Source organism: Poecilia mexicana, unplaced genomic scaffold, assembly GCF_051168715.1.
Source record: "Poecilia mexicana isolate PSO_F unplaced genomic scaffold, ASM5116871v1 scaffold_4, whole genome shotgun sequence".
Taxonomy (NCBI): Eukaryota; Metazoa; Chordata; class Actinopteri; order Cyprinodontiformes; family Poeciliidae; genus Poecilia; species Poecilia mexicana.
This window is the reverse complement of record NW_028263373.1, coordinates 14,871,995-14,893,493: the sequence shown is the minus strand read 5'-3', so window position 1 is coordinate 14,893,493 and position 21,499 is coordinate 14,871,995. Positions and strand designations below refer to the sequence as shown.

At 37.3% G+C, this 21,499-nt stretch overlaps 1 protein-coding gene across 1 annotated transcript; it reads right to left on the bottom strand.

The window, feature by feature from the left end:
- Nucleotides 1–1,117: 1,117 nt before the first annotated feature.
- Nucleotides 1,118–20,985, bottom strand: mcoln2 (mucolipin TRP cation channel 2). The gene is made up of 14 exons (XM_015007311.2): nucleotides 20,830–20,985; nucleotides 20,097–20,250; nucleotides 18,188–18,361; nucleotides 16,649–16,802; nucleotides 16,419–16,497; nucleotides 16,234–16,330; nucleotides 16,027–16,126; nucleotides 15,677–15,789; nucleotides 15,259–15,408; nucleotides 13,319–13,420; nucleotides 12,883–13,005; nucleotides 10,068–10,274; nucleotides 9,485–9,624; nucleotides 1,118–1,566 (listed from the first exon to the last, which is right to left on the bottom strand). The coding sequence occupies exons 1-14, from the start codon at nucleotides 20,871–20,873 to the stop codon at nucleotides 1,530–1,532; spliced, it is 1,674 nt and encodes a 557-aa protein (XP_014862797.1). The 5' UTR covers nucleotides 20,874–20,985; the 3' UTR covers nucleotides 1,118–1,529.
- Nucleotides 20,986–21,499: the final 514 nt, after the last annotated feature.

The window sequence follows — 21,499 nt, the reverse complement described above, 5'->3', positions numbered from 1 at the left end:
TCACACTTTTTAAAGTCGGAAAAAAAATCAAACATCTTTAAATTAATTTCCAAATATGTTTCTTTAAGATGCCTCGTTGACCAACTACAACATGAGCACAAAGACTTTAGGGGAGTTAGTCCGGTTTGACTAATATTTTTATGTTTTTTTTTCTTTAAGTATTAAAGTTTTCTACATGTTTTCCTGGGTTGACAGGACAAAAGGATACACTTCTTGCCCTTTAATTTCTTAATATGTTCGTGTTTTTTTTGTGTTTTTTGTCTGGTTTGCAGTTGTTGGTAAAAAAAAAAAAAAGTATTATGACTGCATAATAAACACACTATGCCAGTTTTGGTGAGTTATTTAGTGGACCATCAAGCATCGCTCAGTGCAAATTGAATTGGGAACCCATCATCTACCAATGAACCCCACTTTGAAATACTTTATTTGCACATTGTATATTACTGAGCCAACAATAACCTGCCTGGACAGTTATTTATTAAATAAAAGGCTCTTGAAATAAAATATTTTGTAAGGTGAACGTTGTAAATACATCAGGCCAAAAGGTGGATATTTCTTCATTCATACATGGAAAGTAGATGAGTTCTCTTTGAGAGGCAGCTCACATGCAAAATGAATGAAAACGGCAACAAATACTTGTTTTATTCATTTTAAATCAAGATATCATGCTTCAAATCATTCTTAAATTTCCTGGAATGAAATTAAAAGTTGCTTGAAACCCTCAACTTTTATAAACCAAGGTTCAGAGAGAAATGTGAGAATTTGAAAGCTTAAAGTCATCATGTTTCACATCAAAAGCCTCTGAACGTTATGAGAGTTTACCTCTTTCCTTTTTCCTCATTTTAATTCACAGCCTTTTACAAAATGTATTCAATTAGTTCCCCCAAAACCCCAAAGCAATTTTTGCAAAGAAATAAAATCTCCCATTAATGCAAACACTATGAAGCATTTTCACAACCAGTTTTACTCAACACGGTTATGTTATGAGCATCAGTCAAAAAGCACATTCATGTTTCTACTTGCATCTTTGTGCGCCAAGCTGTAAAGTAATTTCATGCAAAGACTTCTTTAAATGCCTGCGGCTGTTTATGCAATAAAAACAAGAAAAACACAAGTATAAGTTTTATAGCAAAATTTAATTCAACAGTTGAATAATTTACATCCTGCACTGCACAGGATCCATTTACGCAATGCCCTGAAAACAGTTCTCTGGCCTTGAAGTGCCTGTGGAGACCTAAAAAAAAAAAGGCCCAGTAAACTTTTACGCCATACCCTGAAATACAATGGAATCTGCTACTATATTAAATAATTCATCTCAGTTCCAGGTCAGAGTCCAGATTTGTGTTTTCTGTTACACTTTATTGGATATTTTACCCCTGAACTCGACATGTGCCTGGATTTCTCTTTTTTTCCCCCCTTTTTTTTTTTTTTAAAGGCAGGAACGTTTGAACTCTAAGACTCCCTCAAAGAAGGAACGTCCTGGTTCCAGAAACTTCCAAAAAGCAGCTCTCCAGGAAGTGGGCCTGCCTTCAGCTAATTAGTATGACATCATCAAGTGGTGGAGCCCTGCAGAGAGGAAACAAAGACAAAAAAAAAAAAAAATAAAGACATGAAGCAACAGATCTCGTGTGAAAGAACCGTTTGAATATCAACCGCATGACATGAATAACAATTAATGGTGGATCTGAAATCATTGCTTTCAGAAATCATCATTTTCATTCATTCCAAGGGTATGAGCCACCAAAGGTAGATCTCCAGATTGTTTTTTTTAAACATATTTTAATTTAGTTTTAATAATAATCATGTCCACAGTTACACACTCCAAGGCAGTGTCCAGTACTGCAGGCTCACACAGTTGCAGCAACACACACGTTTCACAAATGTTCGTGACTCGTGGTTTTGACTGACGTCTTCAACAGAGCTGTCAGCTCCGCATGAGCAAACTGCAGGCTGCATGTTGGACAAGTCTTAGTCTTTAGTTCAATGAGAGTGTGACAAACAATCGTCCACTGATTTACTACACAGCACACTCTAGTGTTAGGTGGCTCTTAACTTCACCCTGAGCTTGATGGCTTACAAGATTTGAAAAATGTGATGAAACTGCACCAAAAATCAATTATCGAGTCTAAACAGTTACACATGTGCAAATACGTGCAGAGGGTGAATAGGCGAACATGACAGGTTCTGTTTAAAGCTTTGAAAGTGAGGAAAAATCCTAATAACTTCATATCAGACAGAAAGATACAAGGCTTTTTTAAACTACATTTTAATACAATTAAACAGGATTGAGCAGTTATGTTGCTTTCAAATGGACTAGGTTATTTATTACGTGTAGTTCTTTGTTTATTCTTTAAAAAAAAAAAATCCCAACTATATTTTGCCAGGTTTAATTTGTGAGTCTCCTAATTTCAACTTTGTCTATTTTCTTTCAACCATAAAACTGATGGAAGCAACACAAATTAATCGGATTTTTAACAATATGTATAGTTCAACTTAGTTAGTTTAAAATAATCTGATTATCCCACAAAGTGAAGACATGTCTGATCCAGCTCCTATAATAAAAAGGCTTATTTAGCTGTCAGAAAGCAACAGAATTTTTGCACCACGGCCTCTAAATGTCTTAGTCTCATTTAGAAAGTGAGGCGGAATTAGCAGTGGGTTTTTAATACCGCACAGAAATGAGTGTGCAAAATGGTTAGTGGTGAACCTTACAGGATCTGTGCTTGCATCACCAAGTCAAGCCAAAAATGACAGATGGCAAAATACACTTCACTCAAAAGTTTTAGTCTTTTTAAATCGATCAAAATCTCTGCTCACTATACTAAAACAGAAAAACAAATCCAGAAGGGTGAACAAGTTTTTTTTTTAAATAATGATTACTGCGCTTTCGCTAAATGCACACGTCTTCCTTAGCCAAAGCGTTTTGTCGTTTCCTAACAAAGTTGGTCCTTCTTGAATACACCCCAGGCCAGAACTGCCCACAAAAGACTCGGGAAGTCCTATGAGTATGTTGCATCAAAGTTGTCATAAAATATACCACAATTCAAACAAGAATCTGCTTGTTCAAACTGCTCTGGTACTCACATCAGTGCGAGTGTTCGGGAGGTCGTAGCAAAAGGTTATTACAGATCATTTATTGGAGGTTTGGAGCAATCATAGAGAGTCTTTCTATTCCTAGATATTCTACTGCCATGTGGATTTGGCAGATATAAATCAAGCAGCATTGAGCAAATATATTTCAAGTGGGGTAGGATTAGATAAGAAAAAATAAATAAATATGAATTTTGCCAAGAGTAGGTTTCAAAAACATAAAAAGCATCTCGGATGCACACAGGAAATCCTACTGCAAAGTCAAAGAAATAAAACAAAGGTTTGCACAACCAGGCTTCATAGTATTCCATGATTGTTCTTTTTTTTTTTAAATGCAGCTGGAACAAAATATGTTTTAACGTTTATTTCACAATTTTTCAGCTATGAAAAAGGGGAATTTTGTCCAAGACCAGTCATACTCATGCCACTGACCTACTCAGCCTCTCACTTCCACAAACATCCACATTTCAATCATGTTTTCGTTCTCCAGGGAGGAACAAGTCTTCTGAAAAACAAAACTCAAAGCTTTTGACCAAGAGGCATTTGTGCACAACACAACATCCTCTTTTCCATTAAGCACTCACTTTTTAGCTTTTATTTTTATTTATTTATTTGTTATTGGCACCAGCTGCTTTTATTGAACAGTAAATTGAAAAGAAATGGGGTGCAGAAATGGGGGGGAAGACCTGCAGCAAACGGTCCGAGACAAGAATTGATTGTACCCCGAGGGGCAACAGAGGAGAAATAGCCTTCATCACAAAACCAACCTTTTTTTGTTGTTTTTGGTCTTCATGTTTTTTTTTGTTTGTTTGTTTGTTTGTTTTGACAAAAATAGATGGCTCTACATCCCGGTATTTGCTACAATTCTTGATTAAGTCAGAAAACTAAATAAATAATTTCAGACATACCAGAATATGCTCCAAGATTCTTTGAAAAAAATATCAAATAGAAGTAAAGCTGTGCGTTTGTTGGGTTCTGTTTAAATGTAAAAATCACAAGAACTGTAAGATGAACTCGTAATTTTTAAAGTTTCCTCCATCACATCACATATAGTCTTTAAATAAAAATGGAAACTTCTAAGAGCAATTAAACAAAAAAAAAAAAAAAAAAGGCAGATCCTTGCATTTCAACTTCCATCTTAAACACGAATAAATGATAAATGCTGATAATAAGAGTCCCATCATCAGCAGGTCAAAAAAAAGAAAAGAAAAGCTAACTGAATTCAGATCATATTTCATCCTGCGAGACGTCGCCATGTTTCCTCATCTCATCTATTCCCACACATCAAGACAAACGTACTCCGAAGATCAATTTAGTGAGTAGCAAGATGGTAACTGTCTCCAATTATACAGTCTGTGCAATTTGTCTTGGGTACTAATGACACAACTTACTCCATAATTGAGTTGCACTACTCAGTCTTACATAATTGCTCCGTTACTGAAACTACACTTTAACCACTTAAGATCCAGAGCAGGAAACCCTAAATGGCCCAGAAATGGATCACAGCTCTAATAGATCCAGGAAAAACAAATGAATTACAGGTTTGAGCACAAGAGTCTGGTGAGAGAAACCGTATTGTGGCGATAGAGCACTTTCCACAAGTATTGGCACCCCACGTAAAAAAACATATATTAAAAACCTTAAAATAAATTAGCTCTATGTTGCTATGATGTAATCTTCTATGGTGACATAGAAGATTGTAATGTAATCTTCTATGGTGACATTTATTGAGTGAAGGCAGAGGAAACCGCACAAACGTCCTCTTTTTAAAAAATGTGTCAAAAATATTTGGCATCCATAGCAACTGATCTGTTGGTTAATTCTGTACTTTAAGTTGATCGGCGTCAATTTCTAGACAGTTTTAAATAAAAACCCTATCCCCTGGGTATACATGGCATTTACGGGTCACCATTTCTCCATCTCAACACACGGTATTAAATAAAAAGGTTAAAACCACAAACTATGAAAAACAATGGTGGATGAGAACCCGGTTTCATTGTGCCACCACATAGTAGGAAAAATAAGGAAGTTGTTTGGAGAACTGCAACAACAAGTGGCATCTAGGGGGGTTACCAAGTTGCCATAGCAACAAAAGGGTAAGATTTTACACACATATTCAATTATGTGTGGCAATTACAACAACGGAGGGTGTGTTAAAGAACATTTTTTCAAACAGACTAGTGTTTAAGCCAAGTCTTTCAGTTCCATATCGGATGTTATTTTAAAATTATGCGAGTTCATACGACATAGCGAAGGATGAAAATACGCCATGAAAGTGATACCTTCTTAATACTAAATCTGTTGTAGCTGAAATTAAGTTTTTACCATGAACTTCCATTTAACATGTTTCGATCGAGTCCAACTTAGGCAAAAACAAAGTACACATTTAGAGAAAACGTGAACTTTTATTTTATTTTAAGCAATTTTAAAGTCAATAATCCAACTACAGTTTCCAGCATTTTCAGGACTTTAAACATTCAGCCACTTTAAAATCTTGAACACACTACAATACAATTAAAAACTTTTTTTTTTTTTAAGGATTTACTTTTAAAAAGTTTCTACACCATTATTCGGTGTAGAATAGTGTAGAAGCTACACTATTATAGTGCAGATTTTGATTTCATTGAAACATTTTTCATCCAATGCATCCAGCACTCTTTAAAGGTCTAACTGTCTGTCCTATCATACGTTTATTTTACTTACAAAGCACATTTTATGAATATAAACTTCAAATTCAAAAGGGGAATAGAATAATGATGAACTGTTTTATTGCTGCAAAAAGTGGCACTGTGGCTCCTTGAGTTGTTGAAGAGTCCATAAAGAGTGAATGAGGCATTCGTGACTCAAACGTAATGTGGTGACCAAGACAATAAAACACCAGTCATTATTTTGTTAGGAAATTGTCATGTCATCTGATTACAAAAGAGATAAAAAAGAAGAAGAAGAAGAAGAAGAAGAAGAAGCATTTCTACTAGATGAAACTAGACACACAAGGGAGATTCTATTGCATTATCTTCCACATTAAAGCTAATGAGTAACTTTAGATCTATAGATCGTTCAGAAGTCTTCCCACCAAACCACACTATGCTAAGAAAATGCTTCTGACTCTCGTCCAGCTCCAGTGAGAGAGCAGAGATTGCTTTTTTTTTTTAAAAGGTAATGTACCGAGGAGAGGAGGTGGGGGACAGAGCAATGTTCTTCCTACTTTTCAGGATGCAGCTTCTCTGTGATCAGTCCATCACTGGGTGTGTCTGCATAGTTCCCACCACTAATTTCATTCCTCTCAGACCAAGTAAGGCCACAAGCCAATCCACAATGTGGAGGAAACATCGCTGTTGGCGGAAGATAGGGATCGACTCATTGGAAAGGAATGCACATTAAAAAAAACAAAAAACAAGAGTGTTACATGTCTCATTGGCAGCAACAAGATAAAACGTATGCAAATTGAGCTGCTGATTAAATCTACTAGCAGTGTTACTTCATAGCACAGTGGAGTTGGGACTGGCAAAAAGAAAACCTGACAGCAAGTTATTAAAATCTAAACAACAAAAAAAAATAAATAAAAGGTTTTGATAAATGACAAACCATAAACTGCAGCTATCTGTATAATACATTAGTTTATTCGGCTTAGGTTGCTCTCCTAACACTTCAGTGTCAAACTCATCACTGTTGGGTGCTGCGGTGGCACAGGGGTAAAGCAGAACCCACTTAAGGAGGCCTTAGGCCTCGACGCGGCCGTCACAGGTTCAAATCCCGGCCTGATGACCTTTGCTGCATGTCTTCCTCTCATTACTCACCTTCCTGTCTGACCATGCAAATAAAAGCCACTACACCAGCGACGTCAAACTCAGTTTCATTTTGGGCCATATCAAAACTCTGAATGTTCTGGTTGTGCCCAAATGGGTTGATAAAACCCATTAAAGTGTTAAAAAAACTTAATGGCTGTTTATTTGGTTTTGGTTTTAATTAATTATTGAACATCTTTTCACAGTGATCAGTCCCTTCAGGACTTTTGATTGTTTTTTTGCATTTTTTTCCCCAATCAAAATCACAGATTTTGTGGCGCTAATTTAGGAATATGTGTAAGAAATTTTTCTGATATTTGCACTAATGTGTGAGGTTAAATGTGTCTTTTTATTACTCATCGTATCAATCACGAACTATAACTTTACATCAAGCAAGGCTGAAGCAACAGTCACTTTAGCCAAATGCTTTTGGCCAGTTTTGAGAAAAAATTTCAGTAAAATCAGTAAAAATGTTGGGATTTGTTGATTTTGTGTGAATTTTGTGGATTTGTGAAAAACTGGAGACTTATTGATGTAATTTGGAGTCTAGAGGGCCACATAAAAAGCTGCGGCGGGCCAGATTTGGCCCCTGGGCCTCGAGTTTGACACATGTGCACTAGACCAACATTTATATAAAGAAAAAGAAACCCATCACTGTCAAAGAGTTGAGGTTAAAATTATTCATGCACCTGGCAGATTTAGATTAACTTCCCTTTCAGACAATGTTAAAAAAAAGTTGGTAACACTTTATTTGAAGGGGTGTGCATAAGCCTGACATGATACTCTCATGAACGTGACATAACACCTGTTATGAGCATGAAGGCGTCTTTATTAATGTTTATAACTGTTGTCATGAAGTGTCACTCAGTAAATGATGACACTTTTAATGCAAAGTTCCATTAAAACTTGCATAAAATGTCCATTAAAAGTGTCAACTTTGCGTTACAAGTGTCATTATTTGCCGAGTGACACTTCATGACAACAATTATAAACATTTATGAAGACTCCTTTAAGTTCATAACAGGTGTTATATCATACTTATAACAGTGTCATATAAGCGCTATGCAGACACCCCTTCAAATGAAGCGTTACCGAAAAATCAAATAACCCTCCAAAATTTATTAATTATTCTACAAAAAAAATAAAAAGGTATGGTAAACATATAAACTCTTCTCAGTCATTAATGGAATCATTACAAGAGTCACAGTAATCACGCACTTCTTATGATCACTGACCAGGTTTTTCATATGAATTTATTGTTTTGTTGTTTATATTTGTTGATGAGCTCCAAGTCTTGGAGGTTCAAAAGCCTCCTTGCCATCAAGTCTAGTCCTTTGGAGCGACTATTCTGCAACTTCAGGACGACAGGCACCAGATCTGGGCTGTTAAATCATCCACTTAACTCATTTAGCCCTCACTTTGCCAAGATCTGCTTTTTAAAACCCTAAAACTAAAAACCACTGGAGCTCATTAATACTGTACGACAGAGGATACAGGTTGCCTGGTCTAATGGAAAATGCTATAATGTGCTCCTCACCCTTCGTCTGCTTTAGGTTGTCTGTCCTATTGTACGGTTGGTCAACCTGCTCACACGTAGACACCCACAGTGTCATGACAGCAGAGGAAAGATTTTTTATCCTGGATACTAAGTGTTGCTTCCCCAACCCAGAACTTATCTGCCCTCTTTAGCATCAAAGAACAACCCCCTTTCCTTAACAATAGATAAATGGCAAAACCATCTTGAATCCTTGGTGCCTAACAATCAAAGATTCACACCTATAGTCCAATCAAGCCTCTCTACTCTGACCAGAACCTATAAAAGGAAGCCATTATCCACTATTAGCCATTATCCACTATTTTTTCCACCAACTTGAATGTTATATTTCCGTTTGTCTGCAATTTGACAGCAGAAAGCTTGAACAAGTCAATATTTCAAACAAAGTTTCCGCTTCATAAATTAGTTCTATTGTCAATAATCATTATGCAATGTCCCAGTTGGACCTTGAAGTTGAAGGTTTTTAAGTTCAACACCCTGAAGTCAGTAGATCCAATATGGCTGCTGCAAACACAAGCGTAATAATAGCTACTGTTATAAAATGTTTAATTGAACCTCATTAAATTGATTGCACATGTAGTATAGTACAGTTAAGGTGCAGCTATTGGGGTTGAATTGAAGAAATAAAGCTGGAGCCCAGCAAGCGGTGTAGCTTTTATACTTTATCATCCATTTCTAGCTGGTATAAATCTGCCAGCATGCATAAGGCAAATGGGAGGATGCAGTAAAAGGAGATGAGGAAAAGGGGATTTGTATCTCGTTTTATTCCAGCTGTTAAGCATTAATAGTTTCCTTGATTTTCAAAGACTGATAAGCCTCAACTCAAAATGTTGACAGCAAAGCTCAACTTGGATACAACTGTGGCCGTGTTGGTAAATGAAACGGACACCAGATTAAATTAGGAGAGGAAAACCTGAGAGGACTGGGCAGAGACAAGGCTGGGTGTTTGATATAATTGAAAAAAAAAAATTATATAATTTTTCAGGTGTAATTTCTGAAAACTCACGTATTTGAACCAGGTTGTAATTTTAGAGTATTAGCATTGCTGTCATACCGTTGGCAGCAGTAGCAGTGACGGATAGAGTTACTGAGCTCAACTTCTGTCTGGCCAATTTCTTCTTGAACAGGAAAATCTTTATGTCCCAGAAGAAATTTCTGCAGATCAGTGAGTGGGAACCCGTCCCTCTGGTAGTTCTGCAGACAAAGGAAATACACAAGGTTAGAGAAGCAGCAAATTTCAGATGAGACTTGGGAGAATCGTCTTTGTTAATTTCCCCTTTAGCTTACATGTTTGATTACACACAACTAGGCCCGTCGCAATAATCAAACAAATCAATTAATCGCATGATAAATTAAAACAAACTCAGTTATTTTCACTGGCTTGATTTGTCTCTTTTTTTCTCTCTTTCTACCAAAAACTGGATGATAAAAGTCTTCAGTTCAAGAACTAAATGAAACTGAAAAAAACCTACAGCTTTTTATTTTTTTAGACAGCTGTTGGTCTACCACATTAAATCCAAATCAAATCTTAAATTTGAAGAAGCATGTCCAAATGTGAAAAGGTTCAGGGGATATGAATACTTCTGCAAGGCACTACTGCCGTTTTCTCCATAGACAAGGAGCGCAGGTTTGTTTACCTTTATGGTCTCGTAAGAGTCAGTGATGAGGGCGATGAAGAGGGACAGCACCATGTAGATGAACAGCGAGATGAAGGAGTAGAGGTAAGCCCGACTGAAGAGCCACACCAGGATATTTTTGTCCTTCAGCTGGGCAAAGGTGGTGAACATGTCGTCGCCGTTCAGCAGAGAGAACAGACACTCTGCAACTCGACTCAGGCCCTCAAACTGTAGGAAGAGAAGGCGAGAGACAAGTGATAAAGTGATGCAGGTCTGTAATGTGAAAAACACGTTTGCATTTAAAATCTTACACACAGAAACAAATGGGTAAATTCCATACATGAAGAACCTGGAAGAGAAACTGAAATGAAAAAAAAAAAGGAAGAGACCCAAACAAACTGAATCCAAAAAGGGAGCAGAAAAGAAATAAATAACAGCTGGCAAGAGACTGAAGGAAGGACAAAGGAAAGAGGAGTCCTGAAGGTCAGACATGGGCTTAATCCAAGAAGCTCTGGTCAGTCAGAGACCGATGGCATCTAGGAACAACATCCCTCTGCATCTCCATGGATTCAAAGCACAATACTCTGAATGCATGTATGGAAAGTGGAGTTTTATTACATCCTCTGTATATTTACTGGGGTGATAAACAGAGATTCCTGGAAGGGCTGACAGGAACTTCCCTGGTCAACTTTCTGTAAATATTTCAAGTATTGATAATTAACTGCTGTGGTGAGCAAATTGAATGCGTTACAATGCCACCAGGGTGCCTGCTCATGAGCACTGGAGTTCATTTTTACATCAAATATTAAAAGGATACAAAAGTGACGGTGAGAAACCAGAGAGTGCTACAGGCTTTGATAACTTGATGTAGTTTTGAGTAGAACAACAGTTTTAGGTTTGCATGAATGCATAATCAGTGTTTTACTGCTTGAAGTTAAGGGTTAAGCAAATTGGTAAATATTGAATCACTATATAGTTATGCCACAAAAAAGGAAGAAATCAATTATGTTTATTTTGGTCAAAAGAAAAAAAAAACTAAAAGGAAGGGATGTAACAAATAAAGCATTCAGTTAGGAGTAGAATTACTTTCCAGTTTAATAAAAGAATAAAATAACAAAATACTGCACATTAAATTACAGTGCGCAAACTAGGCTACTTTACATCATGTTGAAAATTTTCTTCTAAAAAGTATGTTCCAGCCAAATGTTTCCCATAAAGAAAAAGATTGATGGCTGAGCAGCTGAAGCTCATCAACAACTTTTAGATGAACTAAAGCAGCTGATATAATGCCGTCTGAACAAACTTACCTCTGCAGGCCACGACTTGTTTTGACTCCCACGTGCGGTCAAAACTTCCGTAAATAATTTATCTCGACAGAGCAGGATAGTTAAAACACACGGCTTCCCGGTGCCGCTTGCTGGCACGGGATTTCTCCGTCGCCACAACCAGCTGTGCTCCTTTGGAGAGGTTGCTGAATAATTAAATGGTGGTAAAAGTCTTAAGTTGTTAAAGTGCTGGAACATTCAGAGCCTGCTTCATAAACTGTCCTTCACCAGGTTTCTGCATATATTGGTTGGTTTCTGTAACTACAGCCTGCAGAGTACAGATTTTAATGTGGTTCCCAGTCTTAAAATGGATAACCATGATGTGGTGGTTTATAAGTTTACGGATGAATTGAGAGTCATTGAATATTTGTTTTAATTGCAGCCTAAATGATTTTACACAAACAAACACCCCCGTATTGAATGACCACACATTTTCAAGCATAAAATGCTATAATTTCCTCCAGAATATGCACGTGTACTCAGCTTCATAACTTCAGACTAACTGGGGGAAAACACTGACACCTAGTGGATGAGCTGTGTCATTACAGCAACTTAAAAGTAAGTATTTGTTTATTCATTTACAATTATTTTGCAAAAAAAACTATTTCTGAGTCATTTTCAGCCACAATAGTTGAAATGAACTAAACCAGATATCTAACATAAGGCATGCATCGGCAGCTTAAAGAATGCATCTACAGCTTAAAAAAAATAAAATAAATACTTCCAACAACACTTATCAATACAGTTTAAGGCTAATCTGTTGAATAAATGCAAAATGTATATTTTTTTTTTGTACCGTTTTGGCTAATTGCTCTAAGTATGTTCTTTTTTCAGCAAATAACCGTTACGATAACCTTACATTAAACTTTTTGGCTGTTTATTTTATGACATGCCTTCATTCTGGGTCCCACCTCCCCTTTTTCAATAATAGCTACACAACCATTGTGTCAGTCCAAAAATTTTCTCACATCTTCAAAGAGCAAAAAAACTGTAAAACCTCTCTTGTATTTATGTATTTACTCTTTGAGTGTATTTATCTCTTTACTCTTAGCAACCCAAAACCTGAAAAGGTTACATTTGTGTTTCTTCTTGTGATTCATTGATGAGGCAAATATAAAATATCAGATTTTGGAAACAGGAATAAGGTACATCATCAGGAAACTACACGAATAAAAATGTGTTTAAGGATGTGGTCTCCAAGTTGGGTTTCTGTGAGAAGGCTGCCATTGTATTTCTATTCCAACCCTGACCTCCTCAATTACTATTGCTGATGTTGGTAGCTTATGCACTCTTGTTAAAAGGAAATTTTGAATGGAAATGCAGTTTCAGACATTTGGACTTCCTGTGTTTAACCACACACATGGCCTCAGCAGTTCTGCATCAACAAACGGCATTAGTCACCTAAAAACAAAGACTTTACAGTTCTTCTGTGGCGAGTTACTCCACACCTCTCTCAACATGACTCAGTGCAAGTTCTTGGATAAACAAACCTCTATGTCTGCAACTTTTACCTTTTCGTGGTACGGTCCGAGTACGATCCACCCGCAGAACGTGTAACCGAGGTAGATCATCCCAGCGCAGCAGCAGAAACGGAGGACTTTGGGAAAGGCTGCTTTCATGGTTAAAATCAAGACCTGGAGGCATAAATTTTACGTTGGTTTATGTTTTAGGCATGAAGCAAAAACACTAAAACGCCCCAAGATGAGAGTTTAACGTCCATGTTAAAATCTCATCTGAACTGAAAACAACCTGGAGTACTTCAAATGTCCAGCAGGGGGCAAAAGATTTGCAGAACAGCAGGAAACTATTGTGCCCAATCAATTCTGATTGCGACTTTGTTTGACACGTCACATAAAAAAACAAACAAACAAACATGTAGCTAAAGAATTATAAAACAACAACCACTTATTAAATCCTTCTGTTCAAATAAAAATGCTCTGAACTCACATTATATTTCTGGAAGTATCCAAGGTACCTGATCACCCCGACCCAGACCAACAACGTCGAGGTTCCCAGGAAGATGCTGCACACATCATAACTTGTCAGACTCTACAGGAGACAAAGAGTGGAGAGAAAATAAGAAAGAATATAAGAGCAGCATGAACAAATCATGAGTTCTTGTTCAATAAGAGTAAATAATAAAAAGGAGGAAAAAAAGTTAATTGTGTGCGACTTCAACTTTATTTTAAAAGTGAAATCACAATACAACATGCCCAAAATACAGAGTACACAAGATAGCTATATTCATGCGAGTATTTTCATTTGTAAAAGTTAACGTGAAAGATTTTATGCAAAGCATTTGTAATTAATAAATTACTTTCTGGTTCAGCTTGTTTATCTACATGATGCAATTTCATACCAAAGTTCGCTCACAATCACGTAAATGGCTACAGGTGAGTTTATTACACTGATAACCAGATGTCAAATAAAAAGTGACACCAACCAGTTATCTAGGCACTTGTCTGCAAAGATAGATAATATAATAATATGTTATATAATATTATATAATTTTTATAATAATACAAAGTCTCTTTTTGACATTGACATTATAATAATATTATAAAAAGTGCCACAATACATCTCCATTTGTTGAACTGCACAAAATTAACATATAAAGATCAAAAACTGTCCCTGACAAGAAAGAACTGAAAACAACCTGGAGGACTTCAAATGTCCAGCAGGGGGCAAAAGATTTGCAGAACAGCAGGAAACAATTGTGCCCAGAATATAACTTCATACTGCAGTCCGAAGCTAAATCTGTATATGATGTCAACAGGACTATTAGGTCAGATTCCTACCCATTTATTATTTATTTAACATTTAATTCTGCATTATTTTTTTCATGATCGATGATACTAGTATTTTTACTGGATAAAATATAACAAAAAGTGCAAAAAGCAATATATCAATTACTACAATTTGAGTTGTGGTGCTTTTGAGTTGAAACGTGTTCCCAGGCCCTGCATTTTTAGTGTGCCACTGTCTCTTAATGCATTGCACATTTCTGAGAGGTTTTGGGGTAAAAGCAAACTTTCTTACACCCGATTTGATATGAAATGTGATATTAATGGCTGGGAAACATCTAGAACAGTGTTTCTCCACCCTGGTCCTCACTGCCCCCCTGCTCTGCATTTTTTAGATGTGCCTCTATTCCAGAACAGCTGATTCAAATGATTGCATGACCATCAAGTACTACAGAAGCCTGTTAATCACCCAGAGATACAATTCAGGCGTGTGGCAGAAGGGAAATACCTAAAACTTGCAGGACAGGGGGGCAGTGAGGACCAGGGTTGAGAAATACTGATCTAGAATAAAGAAAGATCGGTTGCACATGTTCACACAGTAGGACTCTGTCTTTTATCACCAGGAATACTTTTGGTTGTAATAAAGGGAAAAGCTTTGGAGCTTCATTTCAGCCTGCTGACTAACTGTACAACAGGTTGGGGAGGGGCAATGATGCATTCCAAATTATTTTGTAAAGATAGAGAAAACTCTAGTCACTCCGGTACTCCTCCTGTAGCCTAATTTAAAAAGACTTTATTCTGTAGGATTAATATGATTTCATTTTTTTTTAAACTCAAGTAAACATCGATTTTGGTAACTGGTCAGACTTTTGTAGAATATAGTTAAGCAATCAAAGTGCAATGGTTTTAAATGAATAAATGAATTTACATCACAACATTTTATACTCGATAGGAGTATAAAATGCCGAAAATCTTAAAGTGAACAGTACATAAACACAACAAATGCAAAAGAAGTCTCAATGATGCATCAACTACACACCGACCACATTACAGGAAGCTTTATAGCCAATTATGTCAAACTAATTAACAAAGAATTAAGTCACATTAAAGCTTTAATGTGACAAATTACATTATGGAGCTTACCTTTGCCTGAATTTCCATCTTCAGTATGGAGCCAACTATTGCCAGAAGGTCACTGACAATGACCAACAGGTACCAACCATTCAGGAACTCCTTCTGGTCATCCTCGCACACTTTACGATTAAAGTTCTCTTTAAAGAATTGAGAGAATCTCTTGTGAAAAAAAGAAGAAAGTCAGTCACTTAAATTTGATTCCTAAAAAAAAAAAAAAAAATGATCACAGAAAATGTAGGTCAGCAAGTCTAAACGGTAAATCTGAAATATTTTGATAAGATACATTTTTATCATTGAAGTTTTGTTTCAAAAGGTTCTTTTGCTTAGATGCAGATTTTTCCCAATAATCGTTAACCAAGTACAGAAAGAAACAGATCAGTGGACAGCAGGAAAAAAGAATAAAAAAATGTTCTTTATTATAGCTGACCTGGAGTAACTTGACAGCCAGTATGATTGAGCGCGTGCACAATGCGGCTGACGTTATGCAAACCAGAATGACGAAGCCATCAAACACCAGCAGATAGTGTGTGTTCTTCTGAGCTGAAAACGACAATAAAAAGGAACGGGCTGAGTGTGCGCTTATCTCCTTCACAACCCCCTCACACTCACTGCTGACATGAGTCTGCAAGAAAACGCCTTTTAACAGTGAAAAGCTTCCAGAAGGAAAAGTCTGATAGAGATTTCACTTAGAGAACGTGTGAGTGAAACACAGAACGAGTGTTTAACTGGGTAGAAGAGAAAACATGGATTTGATTGAGAAACAATTCTGAACTTCACCTGTTCCAGAGATCTTCCAATCTTTGCATGTATTGCTTTCGGCATCTATGTCCAGGAATAACTTGACCTTCCCACTATGACATTGGTTGTCAAATATAATCTGAAAGGGGGAAAAAAAAAAAAGAAAAGAAAAGTGATTTTCTAGTACATTCCAACTTTGGACCAAATAATTGATTTTCACCTATAAACAGCAAAGAAAATCTATACAGTGACATGGAACGAGTAGCAGTCAGGTAGCTCCCGGTGTCGAACCGTCTGCAGGTTGATTCCCTTCAGGTGGAAGCTTATCGTTATGTCAACAAGCCTTAAATAAAAAAGAAAAAAGGTTTGAAATGTTATTTATATTGGTGACTCTGATATGAAGAAAAAACAGCACATACACATGACACTACCTGTAGAAGTCAAAGCTGAAGAAAGATGCATTCTGGGTTCTCCACATGTTTGCAGTTCTTGGATCATGTGACATACACTCTGAAATAGAAAGAAATACATTTGGGAAACGAAAGCACAACAAAATAATTGCTGCTATGCATTTGTATAAAACAAGTGCAATTCACAAAAAAAAAAAAAAAGTTTCTTTTAAAAATGTCCCATACAGGATGAACATTTCAAACCGGCCTACCTGTTTCTAGGTGAGCATCGATATCATAGGCCTCGTCTGAAGGCTCCAGGTTGCCTTTTCTGTAATACTCTTTACAGATACTGAGAGGCAGCAGCTTCCCATCTTCCTCTGCATAGCTGATGGGGCCAACAGAGAGCTGGCCCAACTGGCTGTACTGTAAAGATCACAGGCTTCAGGTGAAACAGTCTCAGAGTAAAGTGGATTGAGGGTCTCCTTGCAATGACCCCACAGCAGACCGAACATCTGCTATGGGGGGGGGGGGATCTTCTGTTTTTGCTTTTGTTTTCTGTCCCCATCTTCATAGCTAATATAACCAAGCAGTGTTAACATGCATGGTTCCTGACATAACATTGTTAATATCCTACCAGATTATGCATTCAAGCAGTCCTTTGTGATTGCAGAACTTTACAAATTTATATTAGGGAGACTATTGTGATTCCAGCACATAAGATGTCTTGCACTCTCATCTCTCGTCAGCTGGCTACTTTTAAAATAACTGGGCATCCAGCTCATCCTTGATAAAATGTTTGCAATCTTCTGTAACTATTGTCTATCAGAAACACTTTTCATAAAGAGCTAAAATGCTTGCTACAAACTTTCCATTGTTGAACAAGTAGTCAGTAAAAGGCCACAAAAGCCACCTCACAAAAGTTGTTACACGAGTTGTTGCACGTTGATGAGGTTTGCAGTTTGTCCTGCCCCTTCAATGTGACAGAATAACACAAAGTAGTGTGTAATGGTGAGATAAAAAGAAAATGACATGGTTTTACATTTCTATAAAGAATCGTTTAAAATGTTAGCACTTAAAATAATTTTTAAAAAACTCTCACTTCAGTTGCAAGTTACTTCACATTTAGACAGTTTTGTTCTCTTTGCAAGATAGCTAAAGTTAATTTTAGCCAGCTATCTTTAGCTTGGACAAAGAACATCTAGTCATAAATTTGACTCATGGAAAGTTCTTAAAAAAAACAATGTGTTCTTTGATTAGGACATTGCATAATTCCACCATCTTATAACAAGAGCAGCTTCTAGTTTGTTTAATCTCCTACATGGATTTCTTTCAACAATGGGTTTCTTCTGGACCACATGACTAAAGTTGTTTTGTTGATAAACATTTGCAATTGAGCCTCATCTCAAATTTATTTAAAAAAATCCTAATTAAGTTTAACAAGTGACAAATAGGTGTTCGAAAAAGTCAGAGTTAGTGCAAAGGTTACATAAGAGCACCATTTTCCAGTCAGTTCCTGTTTTTATGAGATCACAAAGTGTATTCAGAGGATTATTATGCAGCTTAATTACTATACAGTTTCTGCACTGCAGTCGTGTCTAATATGTGCAGGATTCTCCTCAGATTCCAGGAAATATAATGCTCACATCGCAGGGATAATTTATATAAACTAGTAACTGAGACAAAATTTTCTATAAACTAGACCGTTAAAGCAAGTCTCCCACATTAAGTTTCCTAAAAGTCTCTTTTTCCTTATTCTAAAAACCATCAAAACACAAAAATCAAACAGCAGCTTTAATTTCTGTACTTGCCTGATCAAGGATGTAAAAGAGGCTGTCAAACACAGCCTGCTGTGTATAAACAGCTACGCTATAGTCATCCTCATCCGCCCCAGTGTATCCTTTCAGGAAAAGGTTTTTCAGGGCAATGGTGGTTTCCTCCTTATAGGCAACCACCAGCTGGTTGTTGAGGCCAAACAGGATGAGCTAGAAAGAAAGAAATGGAAAGTGGACACTTAACCAAAGCCAAACAAACAGCATTATTCAGGAGGGTAATTTACTTTTGTTTTTGTTTTTTTTTATCCCCAAAGATGTCTAGGTTTTTCATGGTATTAATTCATTAAGTTGTGGGAAATATTCCTCTGAAAGGTTGAGCCATTTTGAGGGAACAAACTGAATCAGAGAACTGGATTTTGAGCTGAATATTGATTATGTCTGGAGCAGTGGCTCGGGAGGCAGGGGTGCACTCCAGTAACCCGTGGGGTGGGTTGGGTCCCATCAAATCTGGTGACTCTGGAGGCCATTTGAGGACAGGGAAGCTATGGTTATATACAAGAAACCAATTTGAGTTGATTTGAAATTTATGGTGCACCATTCTGCAGGAAGTAAGGTAAGGTATTTTTTTTATTTATATAGCACATTTTCAGCAACAAGGCAATTCAAAGTGCTTTACATGAATTAAAAGGAAATACAAACATAATAACAAACCTAAGAAAATAAAAAAAGAGGAAAGAACACATTAGGGCAAATGGCAACATTCAGACAAAACAAAGACATGAGTGAAGGCGGTGACATCACAGGGCCATGAAACCAGGTGGCTGAGCCTCCCGGTAGAAGTCCGATAAAGGTGTTGTTATCAAGGAACGTCCTTGAGAGCACTCGGCTCCACAGCTGCATGGACAACAGGAGGGGGTGAGGTGGGAAGGAGCGTTATGTTGACATTTCTTCAAGGAGATTGGAAATATGCAGCCCTCCCAAGGTCACACAGGGAAAGCCAATTCAGAAGCAGAATGTCTTAGGTCGGGTAGATTATAAATTTCAATCTTCCCTAAAGTCTCTCCGATACATCTCAGTTCCCAATTATCCAAATTAGTTTGGTCGTTCCACTGAGCCAAAACCAGCAACTTCTCCAAGATCTATTCCATCCCGTTAGTGAATTTTAGAGTCTTCAGCTGGGCTGCGAGTCTCAGCAAGACTCACATCCAACTTGTGTCTTTGTCCACACCAACAGTCTGAGTGTTCGCTAGTTCGGCCAAGTCATCAGATGATGGCTATACAGTGGTCATTAAGTGACGGACACGGTCAGCGTATGAAAACTCACACTGGACTGTGGCATCTAAACAATGCTAAGAATCTGCACAAATGGGGTCAATCATGTGTTCCCACACCACTAAACCGTCACCAGCAGCTTAAACCATTGATACAGGCAGGATGAATGAACACTTTCTGATCATTTTTTTTTTCCTTAATTCTGACCTTGTCAAAGTAAATGGACTTAGCAGAGCACGAAATAATTTTACATTCTGTTTTTGTCCAATTTTGGCTCAGTTTCCTGTTATTAGCTGGCAGAGGAGGCACCGCACGTGATGCTCTGCTGCTGTAGCCAGTCAGGTTAGAGAGTTTGCACTTCGAGATGGTACACCATATTCAAGCTGTTCTGAAAACAATATCTACATCAGGTTTAAAATCACTTTGAATCCCCTCTCACCATTTCAATGTGCTGTTTGAATTTCATCTAGTTGCATCCATTTCATCTAGTTCCCTTAACACGCTGTAAGTTGCTGTCATTTGATTGGCTGTTTTGCTGGAGTTTCAGGGGTGTTAAACTTAGGTTTAGTTTGTTTAGAGAAATCTCTCAGGTACACGTTCACATTTTTCCCCGAATAGGTGCGTAACAGATGCAGCATTATCATCCTAGCTTGAGGCTGTTCTTTATACATACTTGTGTAGTGATCATGACGATCTTCAGAATCTGGACTCCCATTTTCCAGGGTATGTGTCGACGGGTTCTGTACTTCTCACAGGGGCTCATGAAGTAGTATCTCAGGTCATCTCTCAGAGTCTCCTCATTGATAAGATCCTGAGTCATGTCAGAGCTGCAATGAAAACAGGAACATCAGGCAGGAGTAGATGGACCTTACTTGTGTGTAAACAAAGTGGTGCTGCAGAGGACAAACATTAAAGCAAGCTGATAGTCTCTACCTTTTAACCTATTTCCTTTGCAGAAAGCAACGTAAAGCTCTCCGGAAGAAAATGCAGAAGTGATACTGTGAGAGAGCAGTTATTTCCCAAGTAACAGATGTTTTGTGAGGGGGTAAAAAACAACTTCACACAGAGAGTACAGTGCCTGCTTTCAGGGTTTTTCCAAGGTTCAAGTCCAAAGTAAATCAGTCAGTGCGGGGCCTTCTTTCAATATTTTCTCAGTCGTTTGCCAACCGCAGACACAGCACCAATCTCTTCGTACTGCACGTTTCTGTGAAGGTTTTTCTAGCGAGTTGTAGAGGGGGGAGAGGGGACTTTAGCTTAGTTTCTGTTTTAATCACTTTGAGAGTGAGACCGGGCAGGTGATTGAGCGACAGACACAAAGTTACATAAAATACTTTTAACTCCTAAATGGGATTTTTACTCATAATTAAAAAAAATAGTAATAATAACAATAATAATAATAATCTTACCTAACGGAGTTGCTCCTATCAAGATACCGAACCAGTAACTCCATGATCGATGAGCCCCGTGAGAAGCACCATTTACTCGTGAGGTTGTGACAGCGATCACAGACACTTCACGAGTAAAAAAAAAAAAAAAACTCCCTCTGAAAGCTGAGCTTTCCTGTATGGCGTCCAGTCAGCCAATCAGCAACCGAGTTCAGGAGGGGCTCAGGTGCGCAATTTGTGGTCAAAGAGTCAACTATGGAGCGCTACAACAGCCAAATTAACAGAAATGCGCTAAAATATTCTAATTTAAAATTAGAATATTTTTTTAATGGTTTTTAAATCATTTAAATGACTATAATCATTTAAGTGATCATAGATTTTTTTTTTCACAGAGATGACAAATTTATCCTTTCACCATGTTGTGTCCAAAAAGTGTGTTGTAATAAATCAGTAAATAAATCTACTTTGCAGTATTTTCAATGAAACAAGTTTCTTGTACATTGCAAAGTTCAACAATAAGGCAGTTCAAAGTGTTTCATGTCATAAAAGCACAAAAATACAAAGTCATTAAAAACACCATACACCAACAAATATTACACTTTGATGAGTGTCATCATCAAAATCATGGATACACATTATGTATGTTGGTCAATGTTCCATTTATTTAATGCAGCTCTGAACAGGTGGGGGG